The sequence below is a fragment of the Leptodactylus fuscus genome, chromosome 8 (genome assembly GCF_031893055.1).
Source record: "Leptodactylus fuscus isolate aLepFus1 chromosome 8, aLepFus1.hap2, whole genome shotgun sequence".
NCBI classification, from domain to species: Eukaryota; Metazoa; Chordata; class Amphibia; order Anura; family Leptodactylidae; genus Leptodactylus; species Leptodactylus fuscus.
Genome location: NC_134272.1, coordinates 1,436,743 through 1,462,028, shown reverse-complemented (window position 1 = coordinate 1,462,028; position 25,286 = coordinate 1,436,743). Strand labels below are relative to the sequence as shown.

General features: G+C 44.6%; 1 protein-coding gene across 1 annotated transcript; it reads left to right on the top strand.

The window, feature by feature from the left end:
* Positions 1–5,865: 5,865 nt before the first annotated feature.
* Positions 5,866–23,329, top strand: LOC142217703 (serine protease 27-like). The gene is made up of 6 exons (XM_075286050.1): positions 5,866–5,960; positions 12,374–12,400; positions 12,485–12,647; positions 12,742–13,007; positions 13,841–14,013; positions 23,027–23,329. Exons 1-6 carry the CDS (start codon positions 5,879–5,881, stop codon positions 23,300–23,302), a joined length of 987 nt encoding a protein of 328 aa, XP_075142151.1. The 5' UTR covers positions 5,866–5,878; the 3' UTR covers positions 23,303–23,329.
* Positions 23,330–25,286: the final 1,957 nt, after the last annotated feature.

Below are 25,286 nucleotides of genomic sequence, written 5' to 3'. Positions count from 1 at the left end.
GTACTCTGCAGTATATACAGTAGATCCGCTCTCTGTACTCTGCAGTATATACAGTAGATCCGCTCTGTACTCTGCAGTATATACAGTAGATCCGCTCTCTGTACTCTGCAGTATATACAGTAGATCCGCTCTGTACTCTGCAGTATATACAGTAGATCCGCTCTCTGTACGCTGCAGTATATATAGTAGATCCGCTCTCTGTACTCTGCAGAATATACAGTAGATCCGCACTCTGTACTCTGCGGTATATACAGTAGATCCGCTCTCTGTACTCTGTGGTATATACAGTAGATCCGCTCTGTACTCTGCAGTATATACAGTAGATCCGCTCTGTACTCTGCAGTATATACAGTAGATCCGTTCTCTGTACTCTGCGGTATATACAGTAGATCCGCTCTGTACTCTGCAGTATATACAGTAGATCCGCTCTCTGTACTCTGCAGTATATACAGTGGATCCGCTCTCTGTACTCTGCAGTATATACAGTAGATCCGCTCTCTGTACTCTGCGGTATATACAGTAGATCCGCTCTCTGTACTCTGCACTATATACAGTAGATCCGCTCTCTGTACTCTGCAGTATATACAGTAGATCCGCTCTCTGTACTCTGCAGTATATACAGTAGATCCGCTCTGTACTCTGCAGTATATACAGTAGATCCGCTCTCTGTACTCTGCAGTATATACAGTAGATCCGCTCTCTGTACTCTGCAGTATATACAGTAGATCCGCTCTCTGTACTCTGCGGTATATACAGTAGATCCGCTCTCTGTACTCTGCAGTATATACAGTAGATCTGCTCTCTGTACTCTGCAGTATATACAGTAGATCCGCTCTCTGTACTCTGCGGTATATACAGTAGATCCGCTCTCTGTACTCTGTGGTATATACAGTAGATCCGCTCTGTACTCTGCAGTATATACAGTAGATCCGCTCTGTACTCTGCAGTATATACAGTAGATCCGTTCTCTGTACTCTGCGGTATATACAGTAGATCCGCTCTCTGTACTCTGCAGTATATACAGTAGATCCGCTCTCTGTACTCTGCGGTATATACAGTAGATCCGCTCTCTGTACTCTGTGGTATATACAGTAGATCCGCTCTCTGTACTCTGCCGTATATACAGTAGATCCGCTCTGTACTCTGCAGTATATACAGTAGATCCGCTCTGTACTCTGCAGTATATACAGTAGATCCGCTCTGTACTCTGCAGTATATACAGTAGATCCGCTCTCTGTACTCTGCAGTATATACAGTAGATCCGCTCTCTGTACTCTGCCGTATATACAGTAGATCCGCTCTCTGTACTCTGCACTATATACAGTAGATCTGCTCTCTGTACTCTGCAGTATATACAGTAGATCCGCTCTGTACTCTGCAGTATATACAGTAGATCCGCTCTCTGTACTCTGCAGTATATACAGTAGATCCGCTCTGTACTCTGCAGTATATACAGTAGATCCGCTCTGTACTCTGCAGTATATACAGTAGATCCGCTCTCTGTACTCTGCACTATATACAGTAGATCCGCTCTCTGTACTCTGCGGTATATACAGTAGATCTGCTCTCTGTACACTGCAGTATATACAGTAGATCCGCTCTCTGTACTCTGCAGTATATACAGTAGATCCGCTCTCTGTACTCTGCAGTATATACAGTAGATCTGCTCTGTACTCTGCAGTATATACAGTAGATCCGCTCTCTGTACTCTGCGGTATATACAGTAGATCCGCTCTGTACTCTGCAGTATATACAGTAGATCCACTCTCTGTACTCTGCAGTATATACAGTAGATCCGCTCTCTGTACTCTGCAGTATATACAGTAGATCCGCTCTGTACTCTGCAGTATATACAGTAGATCCGCTCTCTGTACTCTGCAGTATATACAGTAGATCCGTTCTCTGTACTCTGCGGTATATACAGTAGATCCGCTCTCTGTACTCTGCGGTATATACAGTAGATCTGCTCTCTGTACTCTGCCGTATATACAGTAGATCCGCTCTCTGTACTCTGCAGTATATACAGTAGATCCGCTCTCTGTACTCTGCGGTATATACAGTAGATCCGCTCTCTGTACTCTGCAGTATATACAGTAGATCCGCTCTCTGTACTCTGCAGTATATACAGTAGATCCGCTCTCTGTACTCTGCAGTATATACAGTAGATCCGCTCTCTGTACTCTGCAGTATATACAGTAGATCCGCTCTCTCTGTACTCTGCAGTATATACAGTAGATCCGCTCTCTGTACTCTGCAGTATATACAGTAGATCCGCTCTCTGTACTCTGCAGTATATACAGTAGATCCGCTCTGTACTCTGCAGTATATACAGTAGATCCGCTCTCTGTACTCTGCAGTATATACAGTAGATCCGCTCTGTACTCTGCAGTATATACAGTAGATCCGCTCTCTGTACTCTGCAGTATATACAGTAGATCCGCTCTCTGTACTCTGCAGTATATACAGTAGATCCGCTCTCTGTACTCTGCGGTATATACAGTAGATCCGCTCTGTACTCTGCAGTATATACAGTAGATCCGCTCTCTGTACTCTGCGGTATATACAGTAGATCCGCTCTGTACTCTGCAGTATATACAGTAGATCCGCTCTCTGTACTCTGCAGTATATACAGTAGATCCGCTCTGTACTCTGCGGTATATACAGTAGATCCGCTCTCTGTACTCTGCAGTATATACAGTAGGGATCCGCTCTGTACTCTGCAGTATATACAGTAGATCCGCTCTCTGTACTCTGCAGTATATACAGTAGATCCGCTCTCTGTACTCTGCAGTATATACAGTAGATCCGCTCTCTGTACTCTGCGGTATATACAGTAGATCCGCTCTGTACTCTGCAGTATATACAGTAGATCCGCTCTCTGTACTCTGCAGTATATACAGTAGATCCGTTCTCTGTACTCTGCGGTATATACAGTAGATCCGCTCTGTACTCTGCAGTATATACAGTAGATCCGCTCTCTGTACTCTGCAGTATATACAGTAGATCCGCTCTCTGTACTCTGCGGTATATACAGTAGATCCGCTCTGTACTCTGCAGTATATACAGTAGATCCGCTCTCTGTACTCTGCGGTATATACAGTAGATCCGCTCTGTACTCTGCAGTATATACAGTAGATCCGCTCTCTGTACTCTGCAGTATATACAGTAGATCCGCTCTCTGTACTCTGCGGTATATACAGTAGATCCGCTCTGTACTCTGCAGTATATACAGTAGATCCGCTCTCTGTACTCTGCAGTATATACAGTAGATCCGCTCTCTGTACTCTGCGGTATATACAGTAGATCCGCTCTGTACTCTGCAGTATATACAGTAGATCCGCTCTCTGTACTCTGCGGTATATACAGTAGATCCGCTCTCTGACTTGATATTTTGTGGCTCATTATATGAGATTTACTAATAAAGGATCAGGTGACCCTGCGGCAATTCTATGATGTCAGGAGATTATCTGCAGTGTGCGCGGAGGGATCTCGCTGAGCCGCTCTCGCTGTTGTTGTTGTTTTTGTTGTCCTGACACAAGGACATGTCGAGGCAAGTGGTGGAGTGTGAGGCGGTTGTCAGACCCCTGCTAATCCCTACTCCACCCTGACCCTGCATAACATTCCCCTCACTCACAGGGAAGGAGCACACCCCGGACAGGTGTGAGCCATGTACAGCACGAGAGAAGTGGTACTGTGCACTGCCCGTATATACAGGAGAGAAGTGGTACTGTGCACTGCCCGTATACACAGGAGAGAAGTGGTACTGAGCACTGTCCATATATACAGGAGAGAAGTGGTACTGTGCACCGTCCATATATACAGGAGAGAAGTGGTACTATGCACTGCCCATATACACAGGAGAGAAGTGGTACTGTGCACTGTCCATATATACAGGAGAGAAGTGGTACTGTGCACTGTCCATATACACAGGAGAGAAGTGGTACTGTGCACCGTCCATATATACAGGAGAGAAGTGGTACTGTGCACTGTCCATATATACAGGAGAAGAGAAGTAGTACTGTGCACTGTCCATATACACAGGAGAGAAGTGGTACTGTGCACCGTCCATATATACAGGAGAGAAGTGGTACTGTGCACTGTCCATATACACAGGAGAGAAGTGGTACTGTGCACCGTCCATATATACAGGAGAGAAGTGGTACTGTGCACTGTCCATATATACAGGAGAGAAGTGGTACTGTGCACTGTCCATATACACAGGAGAGAAGTGGTACTGTGCACTGCCCGTATATACAGGAGAGAAGTGGTACTGTGCACTGCCCGTATATACAGGAGAGAAGTGGTACTGAGCACTGTCCATATATACAGGAGAGAAGTGGTACTGTGCACTGTCCATATACACAGGAGAGAAGTGGTACTGTGCACCGTCCATATATACAGGAGAGAAGTGGTACTGTGCACTGTCCATATATACAGGAGAGAAGTGGTACTATGCACTGCCCATATACACAGGAGAGAAGTGGTACTATGCACTGCCCATATACACAGGAGAGAAGTGGTACTGTGCACTGCCCGTATATACAGGAGAGAAGTGGTACTGTGCACTGTCCATATATACAGGAGAGAAGTGGTACTGTGCACTGTCCATATATACAGGAGAGAAGTGGTACTGTGCACTGTCCGTATATACAGGAGAGAAGTGGTACTGTGCACTGTCCGTATATACAGGAGAGAAGTGGTACTGTGCACTGTCCATATATACAGGAGAGAAGTGGTACTGTGCACTGTCCGTATATACAGGAGAGAAGTGGTACTGTGCACTGTCTGTATATACAGGAGAAGTAGTGCCAAAGTTCATCAACCTCAGTCATCCTCACCATCCTCCTCATCACCTTTATAATCCTCCCCACCATCCTCATCCTCATCATCCTTTCCATCATCTTCACCATCCTCCCCACCCTCATCATCCTCCTCACCATCCTCATGTCAATGCGTCGCTCCTGATAATAAATCTATAAAAAGATGCAAATAATTTGTGAAAGCTAAAACATAAACTAATCTGAAAGGAATTGTAGGAAGCCGATAATTGGGGTCGGGATCGGTGCAGTGATGGGCGCTGGTCGGGATGTGTGCAGTGATGGGTGCTGGTTGGGATCGGTGCAGTGATGGGCGCTGGTCGGGATGGGTGCAGTGATGGGCGCTGGTCGGGATGGGTGCAGTGATGGGCGCTGGTCGGGATCGGTGCAGTGATGGGCGCTTGTCGGGATGGGTGCAGTGATGGGCGCTGGTCGGGATGGGTGCAGTGATGGGCGCTGGTCGGGATCGGTGCAGTGATGGGTGCTGGTTGGGATCGGTGCAGTGATGGGCGCTGGTCGGGATGGGTGCAGTGATGGGCGCTGGTCGGGATGGGTGCAGTGATGGGCGCTGGTCGGGATCTGTGCAGTGATGGGCGCTTGTCGGGATGGGTGCAGTGATGGGCGCTGGTCGGGATCGGTGCAGTGATGGGCGCTTGTCGGGATGGGTGCAGTGATGGGCGCTGGTCGGGATCGGTGCAGTGATGGGCGCTGCAGTCGTCAGATTTCTCTATTGTGTCAGCCCCACATGTGGAGACCTCTGGCAGGGAGCGGCCATCTATAGACCGGGGTGAATCACTCAGGGTGGAGATACAATAGGACTTTATGAGGGGCGGAGGTTATAAGGGAGATGTATAGGAGGGAACCTTCCATAAGCCCTCCATCAGGTGAGTGATCCTCTCGTCAGACTACAAGCCGGTCTGCAGGAGTCTCCAGATACTTCCCAGGCTGGTTATTGGTGGTGTCCTCAGTTCTCTAACCAGGTATCTCATTATCCATCGTCTTTGCTCCGCACCGCTCCGCCTGAGCTGTGGAGGGGCCGTTCGCTGGACACAGACTTATCGATGGGACCAACAGTCCACCCTTCCACCCCTGGAACCATGAAGCAGCATCATAAGTGGACGTTACTGCTTTTTCTATCTGCAGGTGAGCACTACACATGGTAGCAGATCTGATCTTCTCCAGACGTGGCCCATGGTCACATGACCTCACCAGTCTCTGATGGTCTAACTATGGCCATCTCCATGAACGGCCCCAAAAAGCCTGAGAGAAGCCCCTGGGATGTCCCGCACCGTCAACCCACTCTTTTCTTTCTTAGTCTTCATCTTCCTGTTCTCGGTCTTTGTCCTCTTTGGTCCAGATTTACCAATAGTTACTAGAGGTGAGCGAGCGCCGTTCCTTCGGATACCAGGCCGTTCGAGGTGTGCGATTCCAATCTAATACCACGAGGCACACGCAGTAAAAATTTGTTTCTCCTCCCACCTTCCCCTGTGCGTTTTTTTGCACCAATAACTGCGCAGGAGAGGTGGAACGGGAACTACGACAACGGAGGCATCGGAAAAATATCGGAAAAAGGAATTGGCGGCCGAAATCAGGTGACCTCCAATTTATACAAATGGTGGATATAACATTCGATTAATTTGGGACTGTGACCTATGTGACTGTGAGACAGGGACAGATGTACAGGCAGGGTTAGCTAGGGGTTACCTTTATTTAGGGGGGATGTCACCCAGATCTTTGGGGCGCTATCTGGTTGGGATCCCTCTCAGCTTGTGATATGCGGGAGCTGACTTTTTCCCATAGGAACGCATTGACCAGCGTTGATTGGCCAGTGTACAGCATTTGGCCAATCAACACTGGTTCTGCCGGAGGAGGCGGAGTCTAAGATCCGTCCACAGCAGTCTGAATTGTGCTCCGATCTCAGATATAGCAGTGCTGACACAGCTCTGCTACACGGAGAAACAGCAGAGCTCAGCACACACAGAGATATAGCAGAGCTGAGTGTGCAACATGGTTCAATGCACACTCAGCACTGCTACATCAGATGGCCGAATGCTGTACACTGGCCAATCAACGCTGGTCAATGCATTCCTATGGGAAAAAGTCAGCTCCGGCATATCGCAAGCTGACAGGGATCCCGATGTAATACAGTGACTTGGGCTTGTTAGATGCCCCCAGACTTGCTCCCCCTGCTGGCCCAGTTACATTGCAGAGGTGTTGGCATCATTTCCTGGGGTGTCATAGTGGACTTGGTGACTCTCCTGAGTAGAATGGTGGGATCCCCTGAAACGAAGCATTTTCTCCCATAGACTATAATGGGGTTCCATATTCGTTCAAATAGTTGAATATTGAGCGGCTGTTCGGAACAAATATCGAATATTTTACTGTTTGCTCATCTCTATTAGTTACAGTAAACTCCATGTCATTCTGATACTACACCAGATTTATCACAGTGACTGATGCTGGATGAGAAATCTGCCGTATCACCGCCTAGTCTATGTGTATGTCACCTATTACTTGGCTTAGTCTGAGACACTATTTTACAACACAATTTAGGCAAATCTTGGCATGTTTAAGCCAGGCTGATTATTATGAGGAGCCACAACCACACATGTATAACATGGTAAAGAACCTTTACTTCTAATGTAGAGTCTAATTGTAATAACAATAGTAAATCTGGCTTCTTCTTCCTCTTGTCATTCTGTTTCTTTTTGCCCTTCTTTATAAAGTTGCACCTGTGGTTAGTGGTTACAATGTTGCAGCTGTAGTTGGAGGTTATTATGTTGCAGCTGTAATTGGAGGTTATTATGTTGCAGCTGTAGTTAGTGGTTATTATGTTGCACCTGTAGTTGGAGGTTATTATGTTGCAGCTGTAGTTGGAGGTTATTATGTTGCACCTGTAGTTGGAGGTTATTATGTTGCACCTGTAGTTGGAGGTTATTATGTTGCACCTGTAGTTGGAGGTTATTATGTTGCACCTGTAGTTGGAGGTTATTATGTTGCACCTGTAGTTGGAGGTTATTATGTTGCACCTGTAGTTGGAGGTAATTATGTTGCACCTGTAGTTAGTGATTATTATGTTGTACCTGTAGTTAGTGATTATTATGTTGCACCTGTAGTTGGAGGTTATTATGTTGCACCTGTAGTTGGAGGTTATTATGTTGGACCTGTAGTTGGAGGTTATTATGTTGCACCTGTAGTTGGAGGTTATTATGTTGCACCTGTAGTTGGAGGTTATTATGTTGCACCTGTAGTTGGAGGTTATTATGTTGCACCTGTAGTTGGAGGTTATTATGCTACACCTGTAGTTGGAGGTTATTATGTTGCACCTGTAGTTGGAGGTAATTATGTTGCACCTGTAGTTAGTGATTATTATGTTGTACCTGTAGTTAGTGATTATTGTGTTGCACCTGTAGTTGGAGGTTATTATGTTGCACCTGTAGTTGGAGGTTATTATGTTGGACCTGTAGTTGGAGGTTATTATGTTGCACCTGTAGTTGGAGGTTATTATGTTGCACCTGTAGTTGGAGGTTATTATGTTGGACCTGTAGTTGGAGGTTATTATGTTGCACCTGTAGTTGGAGGTTATTATGTTACACCTGTAGTTGGAGGTTATTATGTTGGACCTGTAGTTGGAGGTTATTATGCTACACCTGTAGTTGGAGGTTATTATGTTGCACCTGTAGTTGGAGGTTATTATGTTGCACCTGTAGTTGGAGGTAATTATGTTGCACCTGTAGTTGGAGGTTATTATGTTGGACCTGTAGTTGGAGGTTATTATGTTGCACCTGTAGTTAGTGGTTATTATGTTACACCTGTAGTTGGAGGTTATTATGTTGGACCTGTAGTTGGAGGTTATTATGCTACACCTGTAGTTGGAGGTTATTATGTTGGACCTGTAGTTGGAGGTAATTATGTTACACCTGTAGTTGGAGGTTATTATGTTGCACCTGTAGTTGGAGGTTATTATGCTACACCTGTAGTTGGAGGTTATTATGTTGGACCTGTAGTTAGTGGTTATTATGTTACACCTGTAGTTGGAGGTTATTATGTTGCACCTGTAGTTGGAGGTAATTATGTTGCACCTGTAGTTAGTGATTATTATGTTGTACCTGTAGTTAGTGATTATTATGTTGCACCTGTAGTTGGAGGTTATTATGTTGCACCTGTAGTTGGAGGTTATTATGTTGCACCTGTAGTTGGAGGTTATTATGTTGCACCTGTAGTTGGAGGTTATTATGTTGGACCTGTAGTTGGAGGTTATTATGTTGCACCTGTAGTTGGAGGTTATTATGTTGCACCTGTAGTTGGAGGTTATTATGCTACACCTGTAGTTGGAGGTTATTATGTTACACCTGTAGTTGGAGGTAATTATGTTGCACCTGTAGTTAGTGATTATTATGTTGTACCTGTAGTTAGTGATTATTATGTTGCACCTGTAGTTGGAGGTTATTATGTTGCACCTGTAGTTGGAGGTTATTATGTTGGACCTGTAGTTGGAGGTTATTATGTTGCACCTGTAGTTGGAGGTTATTATGTTGGACCTGTAGTTGGAGGTTATTATGTTACACCTGTAGTTGGAGGTTATTATGTTGGACCTGTAGTTGGAGGTTATTATGCTACACCTGTAGTTGGAGGTTATTATGTTACACCTGTAGTTGGAGGTTATTATGTTGCACCTGTAGTTGGAGGTAATTATGTTGCACCTGTAGTTGGAGGTTATTATGTTGGACCTGTAGTTGGAGGTTATTATGTTGCACCTGTAGTTAGTGGTTATTATGTTACACCTGTAGTTGGAGGTTATTATGTTGGACCTGTAGTTGGAGGTTATTATGCTACACCTGTAGTTGGAGGTTATTATGTTGGACCTGTAGTTGGAGGTAATTATGTTACACCTGTAGTTGGAGGTTATTATGTTGCACCTGTAGTTGGAGGTTATTATGCTACACCTGTAGTTGGAGGTTATTATGTTGGACCTGTAGTTAGTGGTTATTATGTTACACCTGTAGTTGGAGGTTATTATGTTGCACCTGTAGTTGGAGGTAATTATGTTGCACCTGTAGTTAGTGATTATTATGTTGTACCTGTAGTTAGTGATTATTATGTTGCACCTGTAGTTGGAGGTTATTATGTTGCACCTGTAGTTGGAGGTTATTATGTTGGACCTGTAGTTGGAGGTTATTATGTTGCACCTGTAGTTGGAGGTTATTATGTTGCACCTGTAGTTGGAGGTTATTATGTTGCACCTGTAGTTGGAGGTAATTATGTTGCACCTGTAGTTAGTGATTATTATGCTACACCTGTAGTTGGAGGTTATTATGTTGGACCTGTAGTTAGTGGTTATTATGTTACACCTGTAGTTGGAGGTTATTATGTTGCACCTGTAGTTGGAGGTAATTATGTTGCACCTGTAGTTAGTGATTATTATGTTGCACCTGTAGTTAGTGATTATTATGTTGCACCTGTAGTTGGAGGTTATTATGTTGCACCTGTAGTTGGAGGTTATTATGTTGCACCTGTAGTTGGAGGTTATTATGTTGCACCTGTAGTTGGAGGTTATTATGTTGCACCTGTAGTTGGAGGTTATTATGTTGCACCTGTAGTTGGAGGTAATTATGTTGCACCTGTAGTTAGTGATTATTATGTTGCACCTGTAGTTGGAGGTTATTATGTTGCACCTGTAGTTAGTGATTATTATGTTGCACCTGTAGTTAGTGATTATTATGTTGCACCTGTAGTTGGAGGTTATTATGTTGCACCTGTAGTTGGAGGTTATTATGTTGCACCTGTAGTTGGAGGTTATTATGTTGCACCTGTAGTTGGAGGTTATTATGTTGCACCTGTAGTTGGAGGTTATTATGTTGCACCTGTAGTTGGAGGTTATTATGTTGCACCTGTAGTTGGAGGTTATTATGTTGCACCTGTAGTTGGAGGTTATTATGTTGCACCTGTAGTTGGAGGTAATTATGTTGCACCTGTAGTTAGTGATTATTATGTTGCACCTGTAGTTAGTGATTATTATGTTGCACCTGTAGTTGGAGGTTATTATGTTGCACCTGTAGTTGGAGGTTATTATGTTGCACCTGTAGTTGGAGGTTATTATGTTGCACCTGTAGTTGGAGGTTATTATGTTGCACCTGTAGTTGGAGGTTATTATGTTGCACCTGTAGTTGGAGGTTATTATGTTGCACCTGTAGTTGGAGGTTATTATGTTGGACCTGTAGTTGGAGGTAATTATGTTACACCTGTAGTTGGAGGTTATTATGTTGCACCTGTAGTTGGAGGTTATTATGCTACACCTGTAGTTGGAGGTTATTATGTTGCACCTGTAGTTGGAGGTAATTATGTTGCACCTGTAGTTAGTGATTATTATGTTGCACCTGTAGTTAGTGATTATTATGTTGCACCTGTAGTTGGAGGTTATTATGTTGCACCTGTAGTTGGAGGTTATTATGTTGCACCTGTAGTTGGAGGTTATTATGTTACACCTGTAGTTAGTGATTATTATGTTGCACCTGTAGTTAGTGATTATTATGTTGCACCTGTAGTTGGAGGTTATTATGTTGCACCTGTAGTTGGAGGTAATTATGTTGCACCTGTAGTTAGTGATTATTATGTTGCACCTGTAGTTAGTGATTATTATGTTGCACCTGTAGTTGGAGGTTATTATGTTGCACCTGTAGTTAGTGATTATTATGTTGCACCTGTAGTTGGAGGTTATTATGTTGCACCTGTAGTTGGAGGTTATTATGTTGCACCTGTAGTTAGTGATTATTATGTTGCACCTGTAGTTAGTGATTATTATGTTGCACCTGTAGTTGGAGGTTATTATGTTGCACCTGTAGTTAGTGATTATTATGTTGCACCTGTAGTTGGAGGTTATTATGTTGCACCTGTAGTTAGTGATTATTATGTTGCACCTGTAGTTAGTGATTATTATGTTGCACCTGTAGTTGGAGGTTATTATGTTGCACCTGTAGTTGGAGGTTATTATGTTGCACCTGTAGTTAGTGATTATTATGTTGCACCTGTAGTTAGTGATTATTATGTTGCACCTGTAGTTGGAGGTTATTATGTTGCACCTGTAGTTGGAGGTAATTATGTTGCACCTGTAGTTAGTGATTATTATGTTGCACCTGTAGTTAGTGATTATTATGTTGCACCTGTAGTTGGAGGTTATTATGTTGCACCTGTAGTTGGAGGTTATTATGTTGCACCTGTAGTTGGAGGTTATTATGTTGCACTAGTGGGATATCTCGGTAAGTAGCTCATAGTCTGTAGTCCTATCACTTTATACATTTGTTTCTGCTTCTTGTATTTCTCACCTTGCAGCTCTGTGAGTCTGGTTGGGGCAGATTCATGTTCTGCAGGTGACAGCGCCCCCCAGGGATGACTGAACAGTGACTGACGTTTGATAGAATTAACAACTGGTGACATTTATGACAGTAGCCACTCCCTGTGAATATGGCGCCCAGTGAGTGGCGAGGAGGTCATCCCCCGATCATGTACCTTGTTATTACTATGGAGAATACTCATTAAGTAAAGTTTTTGTCTTGCAGCTTTCCAGCCTGCACTGACTTACATAGGTAAGTGCTCCCTTCTCTCCATCTTGTCCTTCCATACTAAGTCATGTTTGTAGTAAGTGACAAGTTGTTGCTGGTTGTCTATAGGTTGTGGAAAGCCTGTGACATCAGATCGTATCGTGGGTGGACAGGACGCCTTCTATGGAGAGTGGCCTTGGCAGATAAGCTTGAGAAAAAATGGCTTACACATCTGTGGCGGAGTGATGATTGACAGCCAGTGGGTGCTGAGTGCGGCTCACTGCTTCATCCGGTAAGAGGCGGCGGTGGTGGACATGGCGTCCTGCTGATATGTCACCGCTCTCATACACTGTCACACTCACTCCACCTTCTTCTTTCCACATCAGACCCTACACAAACGCAGACTATACGGTGAATCTGGGAGCGTACCAGCTGTCTATACCCACTGGCATCATGTCTGGGGTCAGCACCATTTTTATCCACCCTCTATATGAGCGTCCAGGCTCTAGCGGTGATATCGCCCTGGTCAAACTCCAAAACCCAGTGCAGTATACAGATTATGTGATGCCCATCTGCGTCCCCACCCAAGATGTCCAGTTTCCAAGTGCCCTCAACTGCTTTGTGACTGGCTGGGGATCCATCAAGTCTGGAGGTAACGACTAATAATAGTAATAATGAGTATCAATGTGAATAGACCTAGAGCAGGTGACTGGATCACCCAGGGGTTGTAGCTACAGGTCCTTTGTTTGGGTCATCGTGATGAAGATCTACAAAATACATAGAAATCTCCAGTCTGTGGCACTGGTGAGACTGGGCAAGAAGGACTTGATGCTTAAGAAATGTAGATTTCATGAGAGTGAAAAAAACAAATCCTCCTCGACCTTCCCATGAAACACAACTGGACCATCTTAGTTTTCATCTCATACCAGACCTATCATGGAGATCATTGAAGGACAACTATGGAGAAGCAGAAGACGAGGGAAAGGATGACCAGCAACAAGAATGGAGACAATGACAAGAAACATGAGAAGTCTGAAGACCTGACGTCCTCGAGAAGAAAACAGCTCAGAACCGGCACCATTGTCTTCTAGCTTCTTCTCTTCACGTCAGTTGTCTTCAGTAATGACCCTGGTCTTCTCTTGTTCAGAATAGGATAAGGCTTTGGACTGGTCAGTCATGTCAATGGGAAGGTTTGGTTGGATTTGGCCATGAATCCAATCAATTGTGTCATCCATAAAGAGTCCAGCAGCCTAGTAATCCGGAATACTGTATGTGCGGTAACTTGTCCGCGGTCTCCAGTGGTCATGCCATTAATGAACGTCTTGAGGTACAAGACTCTCTTAGGTTAGGAGTCGTTCCCTAGATCCCCTTCATTCTTCTTGTAGAGGGTCTGTTCCAGGGTCAGTTTTGGTTCTAAGATGTAGTAGGAAGGAAGACTCAATGGACAACCTAAGATCTAACCAAAGTAATAATATGTTGTTTCAGTGAGTCTCCCACCACCTCAGACTCTACAGAAGGTCCAGCTCCCCATCATAGACCGGGCAGAGTGCGACGCCATGTACCACATCAATAACCCCACAGCAACCATCAATGACACCTTAATACGCTGGGACATGATCTGTGCAGGATTCAAGGAAGGCCAGAAGGACGCCTGCCAGGTAACCAAGACGTCTTCTCCTTGACCAAGAGGTTAACACATTATATAAAATAGCAAGTAGTCCTAACCCAGAACTAAAGGGTCCTCAAGTCTACGAGACCCACCGAGGTGTAAAAAGTACAAGGAGATCAGGAACTATTGTTACCAAGGCTGCACTGAGTGAAGGAATACCAAGACCGGGCCGGTCAATAAACAAGACTGGAGGTGGGACAGAAAGACATAACGAAATCACTCCACCCTACACATACCATATAGTACTCCAACCCCATAACTGTATCACTCCACCCTACACACACCATATAGTACTCCAACCCCATAACTGTATCACTCCACCCTACACACACCATATAGTACTAATAACCCCATAACTGTACCACTCCACCCTACACATACCATATAGTACTAATAACCCCATAACTGTACCACTCCACCCTACACACACCATATAGTACTCCAACCCCATAACTGTATCACTCCACCCTACACACACCATATAGTACTAATAACCCCATAACTGTACCACTCCACCCTACACATACCATATAGTGCTCCAACCCCATAACTGTACCACTCCACCCTACACACACCATATAGTACTCCAACCCCATAACAGTATCACTCCACCCTACACATACCATATAGTACTAATAACCCCATAACTGTATCACTCCACCCTACACACACCATATAGTACTAATAACCCCATAACTGTATCACTCCACCCTACACATACCATATAGTACTAATAACCCCATAACTGTATCACTCCACCCTACACACACCATATAGTACTAATAACCCCATAACTGTATCACTCCACCCTACACATACCATATAGTGCTCCAACCCCATAACTGTATCACTCCACCCTACACATACCATATAGTACTAATAACCCCATAACGGAATCACTCCACCCTACACATACCATATAGTGCTCCAACCCCATAACTGTATCACTCCACCCTACACATACCATATAGTACTAATAACCCCATAACTGTATCACTCCACCCTACACATACCATATAGTACTAATAACCCCATAACTGTACCACTCCACCCTACACATACCATATAGTACTAATAACCCCATAACTGTATCACTCCACCCTACACATACCATATAGTACTCCAACCCCATAACAGTATCACTCCACCCTACACATACCATATAGTACTAATAACCCCATAACTGTATCACTCCACCCTACACACACCATATAGTACTAATAACCCCATAACTGTATCACTCCACCCTACACACACCATATAGTACTAATAACCCCATAACTGTATCACTCCACCCTACACATACCATATAGTACTAATAACCCCATAACGGAATCACTCCACCCTACACACACCATATAGTACTCCAACCCCATAACTGTATCACTCCACCCTACACACACCATATAGTACTAATAACCCCATAACAGTATCACTCCACCCTACACATACCATATAGTACTAATAACCCCATAACTGTATCACTCCACCCTATACACACCATATAGTACTAATAACCCCATAACTGTATCACTCCACCCTACACATACCATATAGTGCTCCAACCCCATAACTGTATCACTCCACCCTACACACACCATATAGTACTAATAACCCCATAACTGTATCACTCCACCCTACACATACCATATAGTGCTCCAACCCCATAACTGTATCACTCCACCCTACACACACCATATAGTACTAATAACCCCATAACAGTATCACTCAACCCTACACACACCATATAGTACTCCAACCCCATAACAGTATCACTCCACCCTACACATACCATATAGTACTCCAACCCCATAACAGTATCACTCCACCCTACACATACCATATAGTACTCCAACCCCATAACAGTATCACTCCACCCTACACATACCATATAGTACTAATAACCCCATAACGGAATCACTCCACCCTACACACACCATATAGTACTCCAACCCCATAACTGTACCACTCCACCCTACACATACCATATAGTACTAATACCCCATAACTGTACCACTCCACCCTACACATACCATATAGTGCTCCAACCCCATAACTGTATCACTCCACCCTACACATACCATATAGTGCTCCAACCCCATAACTGTATCACTCCACCCTACACATACCATATAGTACTAATAACCCCATAACTGTATCACTCCACCCTACACATACCATATAGTACTCCAACCCCATAACTGTATCACTCCACCCTACACATACCATATAGTGCTCCAACCCCATAACTGTACCACTCCACCCTACACATACCATATAGTACTAATAACCCCATAACTGTATCACTCCACCCTACACACACCATATAGTACTCCAACCCCATAACTGTATCACTCCACCCTAAACATACCATATAGTACTCCAACCCCATAACTGTATCACTCCACCCTACACACACCATATAGTACTAATAACCCCATAACTGTATCACTCCACCCTACACATACCATATAGTACTCCAACCCCATAACTGTATCACTCCACCCTACACACACCATATAGTACTAATAACCCCATAACTGTATCACTCCACCCTAAACATACCATATAGTACTCCAACCCCATAACTGTATCACTCCACCCTACACACACCATATAGTACTAATAACCCCATAACTGTATCACTCCACCCTACACACACCATATAGTACTCCAACCCCATAACTGTATCACTCCACCCTAAACATACCATATAGTACTCCAACCCCATAACTGTATCACTCCACCCTACACATACCATATAGTACTAATAACCCCATAACTGTATCACTCCACCCTACACATACCATATAGTACTAATAACCCCATAACTGTATCACTCCACCCTACACATACCATATAGTACTCCAACCCCATAACAGTATCACTCCACCCTACACATACCATATAGTACTAATAACCCCATAACAGTATCACTCCACCCTACACATACCATATAGTACTAATAACCCCATAACGGAATCACTCCACCCTACACACACCATATAGTACTCCAACCCCATAACTGTATCACTCCACCCTACACACACCATATAGTACTAATAACCCCATAACTGTACCACTCCACCCTACACATACCATATAGTGCTCCAACCCCATAACTGTACCACTCCACCCTACACATACCATATAGTACTCCAACCCCATAACTGTATCACTCCACCCTACACACACCATATAGTACTCCAACCCCATAACAGTATCACTCCACCCTACACATACCATATAGTACTAATAACCCCATAACTGTATCACTCCACCCTACACATACCATATAGTACTAATAACCCCATAACTGTATCACTCCACCCTACACACACCATATAGTACTAATAACCCCATAACTGTATCACTCCACCCTACACATACCATATAGTACTAATAACCCCATAACTGTACCACTCCACCCTACACATACCATATAGTACTAATAACCCCATAACTGTATCACTCCACCCTACACATACCATATAGTACTCCAACCCCATAACAGTATCACTCCACCCTACACATACCATATAGTACTAATAACCCCATAACAGTATCACTCCACCCTACACATACCATATAGTACTAATAACCCCATAACGGAATCACTCCACCCTACACACACCATATAGTACTCCAACCCCATAACAGTATCACTCCACCCTACACATACCATATAGTACTCCAACCCCATAACAGTATCACTCCACCCTACACATACCATATAGTACTCCAACCCCATAACAGTATCACTCCACCCTACACATACCATATAGTACTCCAACCCCATAACAGTATCACTCCACCCTACACATACCATATAGTACTAATAACCCCATAACGGAATCACTCCACCCTACACATACCATATAGTACTAATAACCCCATAACTGTATCACTCCACCCTACACACACCATATAGTACTCCAACCCCATAACTGTATCACTCCACCCTAAACATACCATATAGTACTCCAACCCCATAACTGTATCACTCCACCCTACACACACCATATAGTACTAATAACCCCATAACTGTATCACTCCACCCTACACATACCATATAGTACTAATAACCCCATAACTGTATCACTCCACCCTACACATACCATATAGTACTAATAACCCCATAACTGTATCACTCCACCCTACACATACCATATAGTACTCCAACCCCATAACAGTATCACTCCACCCTACACATACCATATAGTACTAATAACCCCATAACAGTATCACTCCACCCTACACATACCATATAGTACTAATAACCCCATAACGGAATCACTCCACCCTACACACACCATATAGTACTCCAACCCCATAACAGTATCACTCTACCCTACACATACCATATAGTACTCCAACCCCATAACTGTATCACTCCACCCTACACACACCATATAGTACTAATAACCCCATAACAGTATCACTCCACCCTACACACACCATATAGTACTCCAACCCCATAACAGTATCACTCCACCCTACACATACCATATAGTACTCCAACCCCATAACAGTATCACTCCACCCTACACACACCATATAGTACTCCAACCCCATAACAGTATCACTCCACCCTACACATACCATATAGTACTCCAACCCCATAACAGTATCACTCCACCCTACACATACCATATAGTACTAATAACCCCATAACGGAATCACTCCACCCTACACATACCATATAGTACTAATAACCCCATAACGGAATCACTCCACCCTACACACACCATATAGTACTAATAACCCCATAACAGTATCACTCCACCCTACACACACCATATAGTACTCCAACCCCATAACAGTATCACTCCACCCTACACATACCATATAGTACTCCAACCCCATAACAGTATCACTCCACCCTACACATACCATATAGTACTCCAACCCCATAACAGTATCACTCCACCCTACACATACCATATAGTACTAATAACCCCATAACGGAATCACTCCACCCTACACATACCATATAGTACTAATAACCCCATAACTGTACCACTCCACCCTACACATACCATATAGTGCTCCAACCCCATAACTGTATCACTCCACCCTACACATACCATATAGTGCTCCAACCCCATAACTGTATCACTCCACCCTACACATACCATATAGTACTAATAACCCCATAACTGTATCACTCCACCCTACACATACCATATAGTGCTCCAACCCCATAACTGTACCACTCCACCCTACACATACCATATAGTACTAATAACCCCATAACTGTATCACTCCACCCTACACACACCATATAGTACTCCAACCCCATAACTGTATCACTCCACCCTAAACATACCATATAGTACTCCAACCCCATAACTGTATCACTCCACCCTACACACACCATATAGTACTAATAACCCCATAACTGTATCACTCCACCCTACACATACCATATAGTACTAATAACCCCATAACTGTATCACTCCACCCTACACATACCATATAGTACTAATAACCCCATAACTGTATCACTCCACCCTACACATACCATATAGTACTCCAACCCCATAACAGTATCACTCCACCCTACACATACCATATAGTACTAATAACCCCATAACAGTATCACTCCACCCTACACATACCATATAGTACTAATAACCCCATAACGGAATCACTCCACCCTACACACACCATATAGTACTCCAACCCCATAACTGTATCACTCCACCCTACACATACCATATAGTACTCCAACCCCATAACTGTATCACTCCACCCTACACATACCATATAGTGCTCCAACCCCATAACAGTATCACTCTACCCTACACATACCATATAGTACTCCAACCCCATAACTGTATCACTCCACCCTACACACACCATATAGTACTAATAACCCCATAACAGTATCACTCCACCCTACACACACCATATAGTACTCCAACCCCATAACAGTATCACTCCACCCTACACATACCATATAGTACTCCAACCCCATAACAGTATCACTCCACCCTACACACACCATATAGTACTCCAACCCCATAACAGTATCACTCCACCCTACACATACCATATAGTACTCCAACCCCATAACAGTATCACTCCACCCTACACATACCATATAGTACTAATAACCCCATAACGGAATCACTCCACCCTACACATACCATATAGTACTAATAACCCCATAACTGTACCACTCCACCCTACACATACCATATAGTGCTCCAACCCCATAACTGTATCACTCCACCCTACACATACCATATAGTGCTCCAACCCCATAACTGTATCACTCCACCCTACACATACCATATAGTACTAATAACCCCATAACTGTATCACTCCACCCTACACATACCATATAGTACTCCAACCCCATAACTGTATCACTCCACCCTACACATACCATATAGTACTCCAACCCCATAACTGTACCACTCCACCCTACACATACCATATAGTACTAATAACCCCATAACTGTATCACTCCACCCTACACATACCATATAGTACTAATAACCCCATAACGGTATCACTCCACCCTACACACACCATATAGTACTCCAACCCCATAACTGTATCACTCCACCCTACACACACCATATAGTACTCCAACCCCATAATTGTATCACTCCACCCTACACACACCATATAGTGCTCCAACCCCATAACTGTATCACTCCACCCTACACATACCATATAGTACTCCAACCCCATAACTGTACCACTCCACCCTACACATAACATATAGTACACCAACCCCATAACTGTATCACTCCACCCTACACATACCATATAGTGCTCCAACCCCATAACTGTATCACTCCACCCTACACATACCATATAGTGCTCCAACCCCATAACTGTATCACTCCACCCTACACATACCATATAGTGCTCCAACCCCATAACTGTATCACTCCACCCTACACATACCATATAGTGCTCCAACCCCATAACTGTATCACTCCACCCTACACATACCATATAGTACTCCCACCCCATAACTGTATCACTCCACCCTACACACACCATATAGTACTCCAACCCCATAACTGTACCACTCCACCCTACACATACCATATAGTGCTCCAACCCCATAACTGTACCACTCCACCCTACACATAACATATAGTACTAATAACCCCATAACTGTATCACTCCACCCTACACATACCATATAGTACTAATAACCCCATAACTGTACCACTCCACCCTACACATACCATATAGTACTAATAACCCCATAACTGTACCACTCCACCCTACACATACCATATAGTGCTCCAACCCCATAACTGTATCACTCCACCCTACACATACCATATAGTACTAATAACCCCATAACTGTACCACTCCACCCTACACACACCATATAGTACTCCAACCCCATAGCTGTATCACTCCACCCTACACATACCATATAGTGCTCCAACCCCATAACTGTATCACTCCACCCTACACATACCATATAGTGCTCCAACCCCATAACTGTATCACTCCACCCTACACATACCATATAGTGCTCCAACCCCATAACTGTATCACTCCACCCTACACATACCATATAGTACTCCAACCCCATAACTGTATCACTCCACCCTACACATATCATATAGTACTCCAACCCCATAACTGTACCACTCCACCCTACACATACCATATAGTGCTCCAACCCCATAACTGTACCACTCCACCCTACACATACCATATAGTGCTCCAACCCCATAACGGAATCACTCCACCCTACACATACCATATAGTGCTCCAACCCCATAACTGTATCACTCCACCCTACACATACCATATAGTGCTCCAACCCCATAACTGTATCACTCCACCCTACACATACCATATAGTGCTCCAACCCCATAACTGTATCACTCCACCCTACACATACCATATAGTACTAATAACCCCATAACTGTATCACTCCACCCTACACATACCATATAGTGCTCCAACCCCATAACTGTACCACTCCACCCTACACATACCATATAGTACTAATAACCCCATAACTGTACCACTCCACCCTACACATACCATATAGTACTAATAACCCCATAACTGTACCACTCCACCCTACACATAACATATAGTACTAATAACCCCATAACTGTATCACTCCACCCTACACATACCATATAGTACTAATAACCCCATAACTGTATCACTCCACCCTACACATACCATATAGTGCTCCAACCCCATAACTGTATCACTCCACCCTACACATACCATATAGTACTAATAACCCCATAACTGTATCACTCCACCCTACACATACCATATAGTACTCCAACCCCATAACTGTACCACTCCACCCTACACATACCATATAGTACACCAACCCCATAACTGTACCACTCCACCCTACACATACCATATAGTACTAATAACCCCATAACTGTATCACTCCACCCTACACATACCATATAGTACACCAACCCCATAACTGTATCACTCCACCCTACACATAACATATAGTACTCCAACCCCATAACTGTACCACTCCACCCTACACATAACATATAGTACACCAACCCCATAACTGTATCACTCCACCCTACACATACCATATAGTACTAATAACCCCATAACTGTACCACTCCACCCTACACATAACATATAGTACTAATAACCCCATAACTGTATCACTCCACCCTACACATACCATATAGTACTAATAACCCCATAACTGTATCACTCCACCCTACACATACCATATAGTACTAATAACCCCATAACTGTACCACTCCACCCAAAAATGTCCAAAAATGTGGCACATTTCCTACACCAGCGTCCATTCATCCCTACTGTAGTAAATGTGGTCCAGACTGTTTATGTCCGCACATTCCCATTCTCCAGTCTGGTCCTGGTGGGACTTTCTCTCACCGGAGGTCCTCAGTGTCACCTTAGATGGTTATGACAAATGATTGGGTTGGTGATACAGAGTGTACAGAGCCCCGGACCTGTCGTCCTCACAGCCATGTTGTTCTTCTCTCCCATAGGGTGACTCCGGAGGTCCTCTGGCCTGTCAGTGGGATGGCGCTTGGCTCTTGGCTGGACTGGTCAGCTGGGGTTTTGGCTGTGCAATGCCAAACCGTCCAGGTGTCTACACCAGAGTCACCGCATATTCCGACTGGATCAAGCAATACGTTCCACAGTTCCAGCTGATACCTGCTGACATCACCCCACCGGATCCCACCAGCGGCTCAGGGGAACCATCGTCCTCCCTCCACCTTCTCCTCTTCCTCACTGTCCTGCTCATTCACAAGCTCTGGTAGACCCGGCTACGTGGCACAGAATAAGACAATGGACAATGTGCCCTAGAAATGTCCACTAGTGAGGGTCACTGCTAGGAGGTCTCAACCACGTACTGACCTCCACATATGACCTCCACATATGACCTCCACATACTAACCTCCACATGCTGACCTCTGTGTACTGACCTCTGTGTACTGACCCCTGTGTACTGACCTCTGTGTACTGACCTCCGTGTACTGACCTCTGTGTACTGACCTCTGTGTACTGACCTCCGTGTACTGACCTCTGTGTACTGACCTCTGTGTACTGACCTCCACATACTGACCTCCGTGTACTGACCTCCGTGTACTGACCTCCGTGTACTGACCTCTGTGTACTGACCTCCGTGTACTGACCTCTGTGTACTGACCTCTGTGTACTGACCCCTGTGTACTGACCTCTGTGTACTGACCTCTGTGTACTGACCTCCACATATGACCTCCACATATGACCTCCACATACTGACCTCCACATGCTGACCTCTGTGTACTGACCTCTGTGTACTGACCCCTGTGTACTGACCTCTGTGTACTGACCTCTGTGTACTGACCTCCACATACTGACCTCCGTGTACTGATCTCTGTGTACTGACCTCTGTGTACTGACCTCCGTGTACTGACCTCCGTGTACTGACCTCTGTGTACTGTCCTCTGTGTACTGACCTCTATGTACTGACCTCTATGTAATGACCTCCGTGTAATGGCCTCTATGTACTGACCTCTGTGTACAGACCTCTATGTAATGACCTCCGTGTAATGGCCTCTATGTACTGACCTCCGTGTACTGACCTCCGTGTACTGACCTCTGTGTACTGACCTCCACATACTGACCTCTGTGTACTGACCTCTGTGTACTGACCTCTGTGTACTGACCTCCACATGCTGACCTCTGTGTACTGACCTCTGTGTACTGACCCCTGTGTACTGACCTCTGTGTACTGACCTCCGTGTACTGACCCCTGTGTACTGACCTCTGTGTACTGACCTCTGTGTACTGACCTGTGTACTGACCTCCACATACTGACCTCTGTGTACTGACCTCTGTGTACTGACCCCTGTGTACTGACCTCTGTGTACTGACCTCTGTGTACTGACCTCTATGTACTGACCTCTATGTAATGACCTCTGTGTACTGACCTCCGTGTACTGACCTCCGTGTACTGACCTCCGTGTAATGGCCTCTATGTACTGACCTCCGTGTACTGACCTCCGTGTACTGACCTCTGTGTACTGACCTCCGTGTACTGACCTCTGTGTACTGACCTCCGTGTACTGACCTCTGTGTACTGACCTCTATGTACTGACCTCTATGTAATGACCTCTGTGTACTGACCTCTATGTAATGACCTCCGTGTAATGGCCTCTATGTACTGACCTCCGTGTACTGACCTCCGTTTACTGACCTCTGTGTACTGACCTCTGTGTACTGACCTCTATGTACTGACCTCTATGTAATGACCTCTGTGTACTGACCTCCGTGTACTGACCTCCGTGTACTGACCTCTATGTACTGACCTCTATGTAATGACCTCTGTGTACTGACCTCTGTGTACTGACCTCCGTGTACTGACCTCTGTGTACTGACCTCTGTGTACTGTCCTCTGTGTACTGACCTCCGTGTACTGACCTCTGTGTACTGTCCTCTGTGTACTGACCTCTGTGTACTGACCTCCGTGTACTGACCTCTATGTACTGACCTCTATGTAATGACCTCTGTGTACTGACCTCTGTGTACTGACCTCCGTGTACTGACCTCTATGTACTGACCTCTATGTAATGACCTCTGTGTACTGACCTCCGTGTACTGACCTCTATGTACTGACCTCTGTGTAATGGCCTCTATGTACTGACCTCCGTGTACTGACCTCTATGTACTGACCTCTATGTACTGACCTCCATGTAATGGCCTCTATGTACTGACCTCTGTGTACTGACCTCCGTGTACTGACCTCTGTGTACTGACCTC

Coding starts and splice junctions, on each gene's coding strand:
- LOC142217703 (XM_075286050.1), top strand. CDS start 5,879: ATGGGACCAACAGTCCACCCTTCCACCCCTGGAACCATGAAGCAGCAT. Junction 5,961..12,373: donor ACTGCTTTTTCTATCTGCAG/GTGAGCACTACA, acceptor TTTGTCTTGCAG/CTTTCCAGCCTGCACTGACT. Junction 12,648..12,741: donor GCGGCTCACTGCTTCATCCG/GTAAGAGGCGGC, acceptor TTTCCACATCAG/ACCCTACACAAACGCAGACT.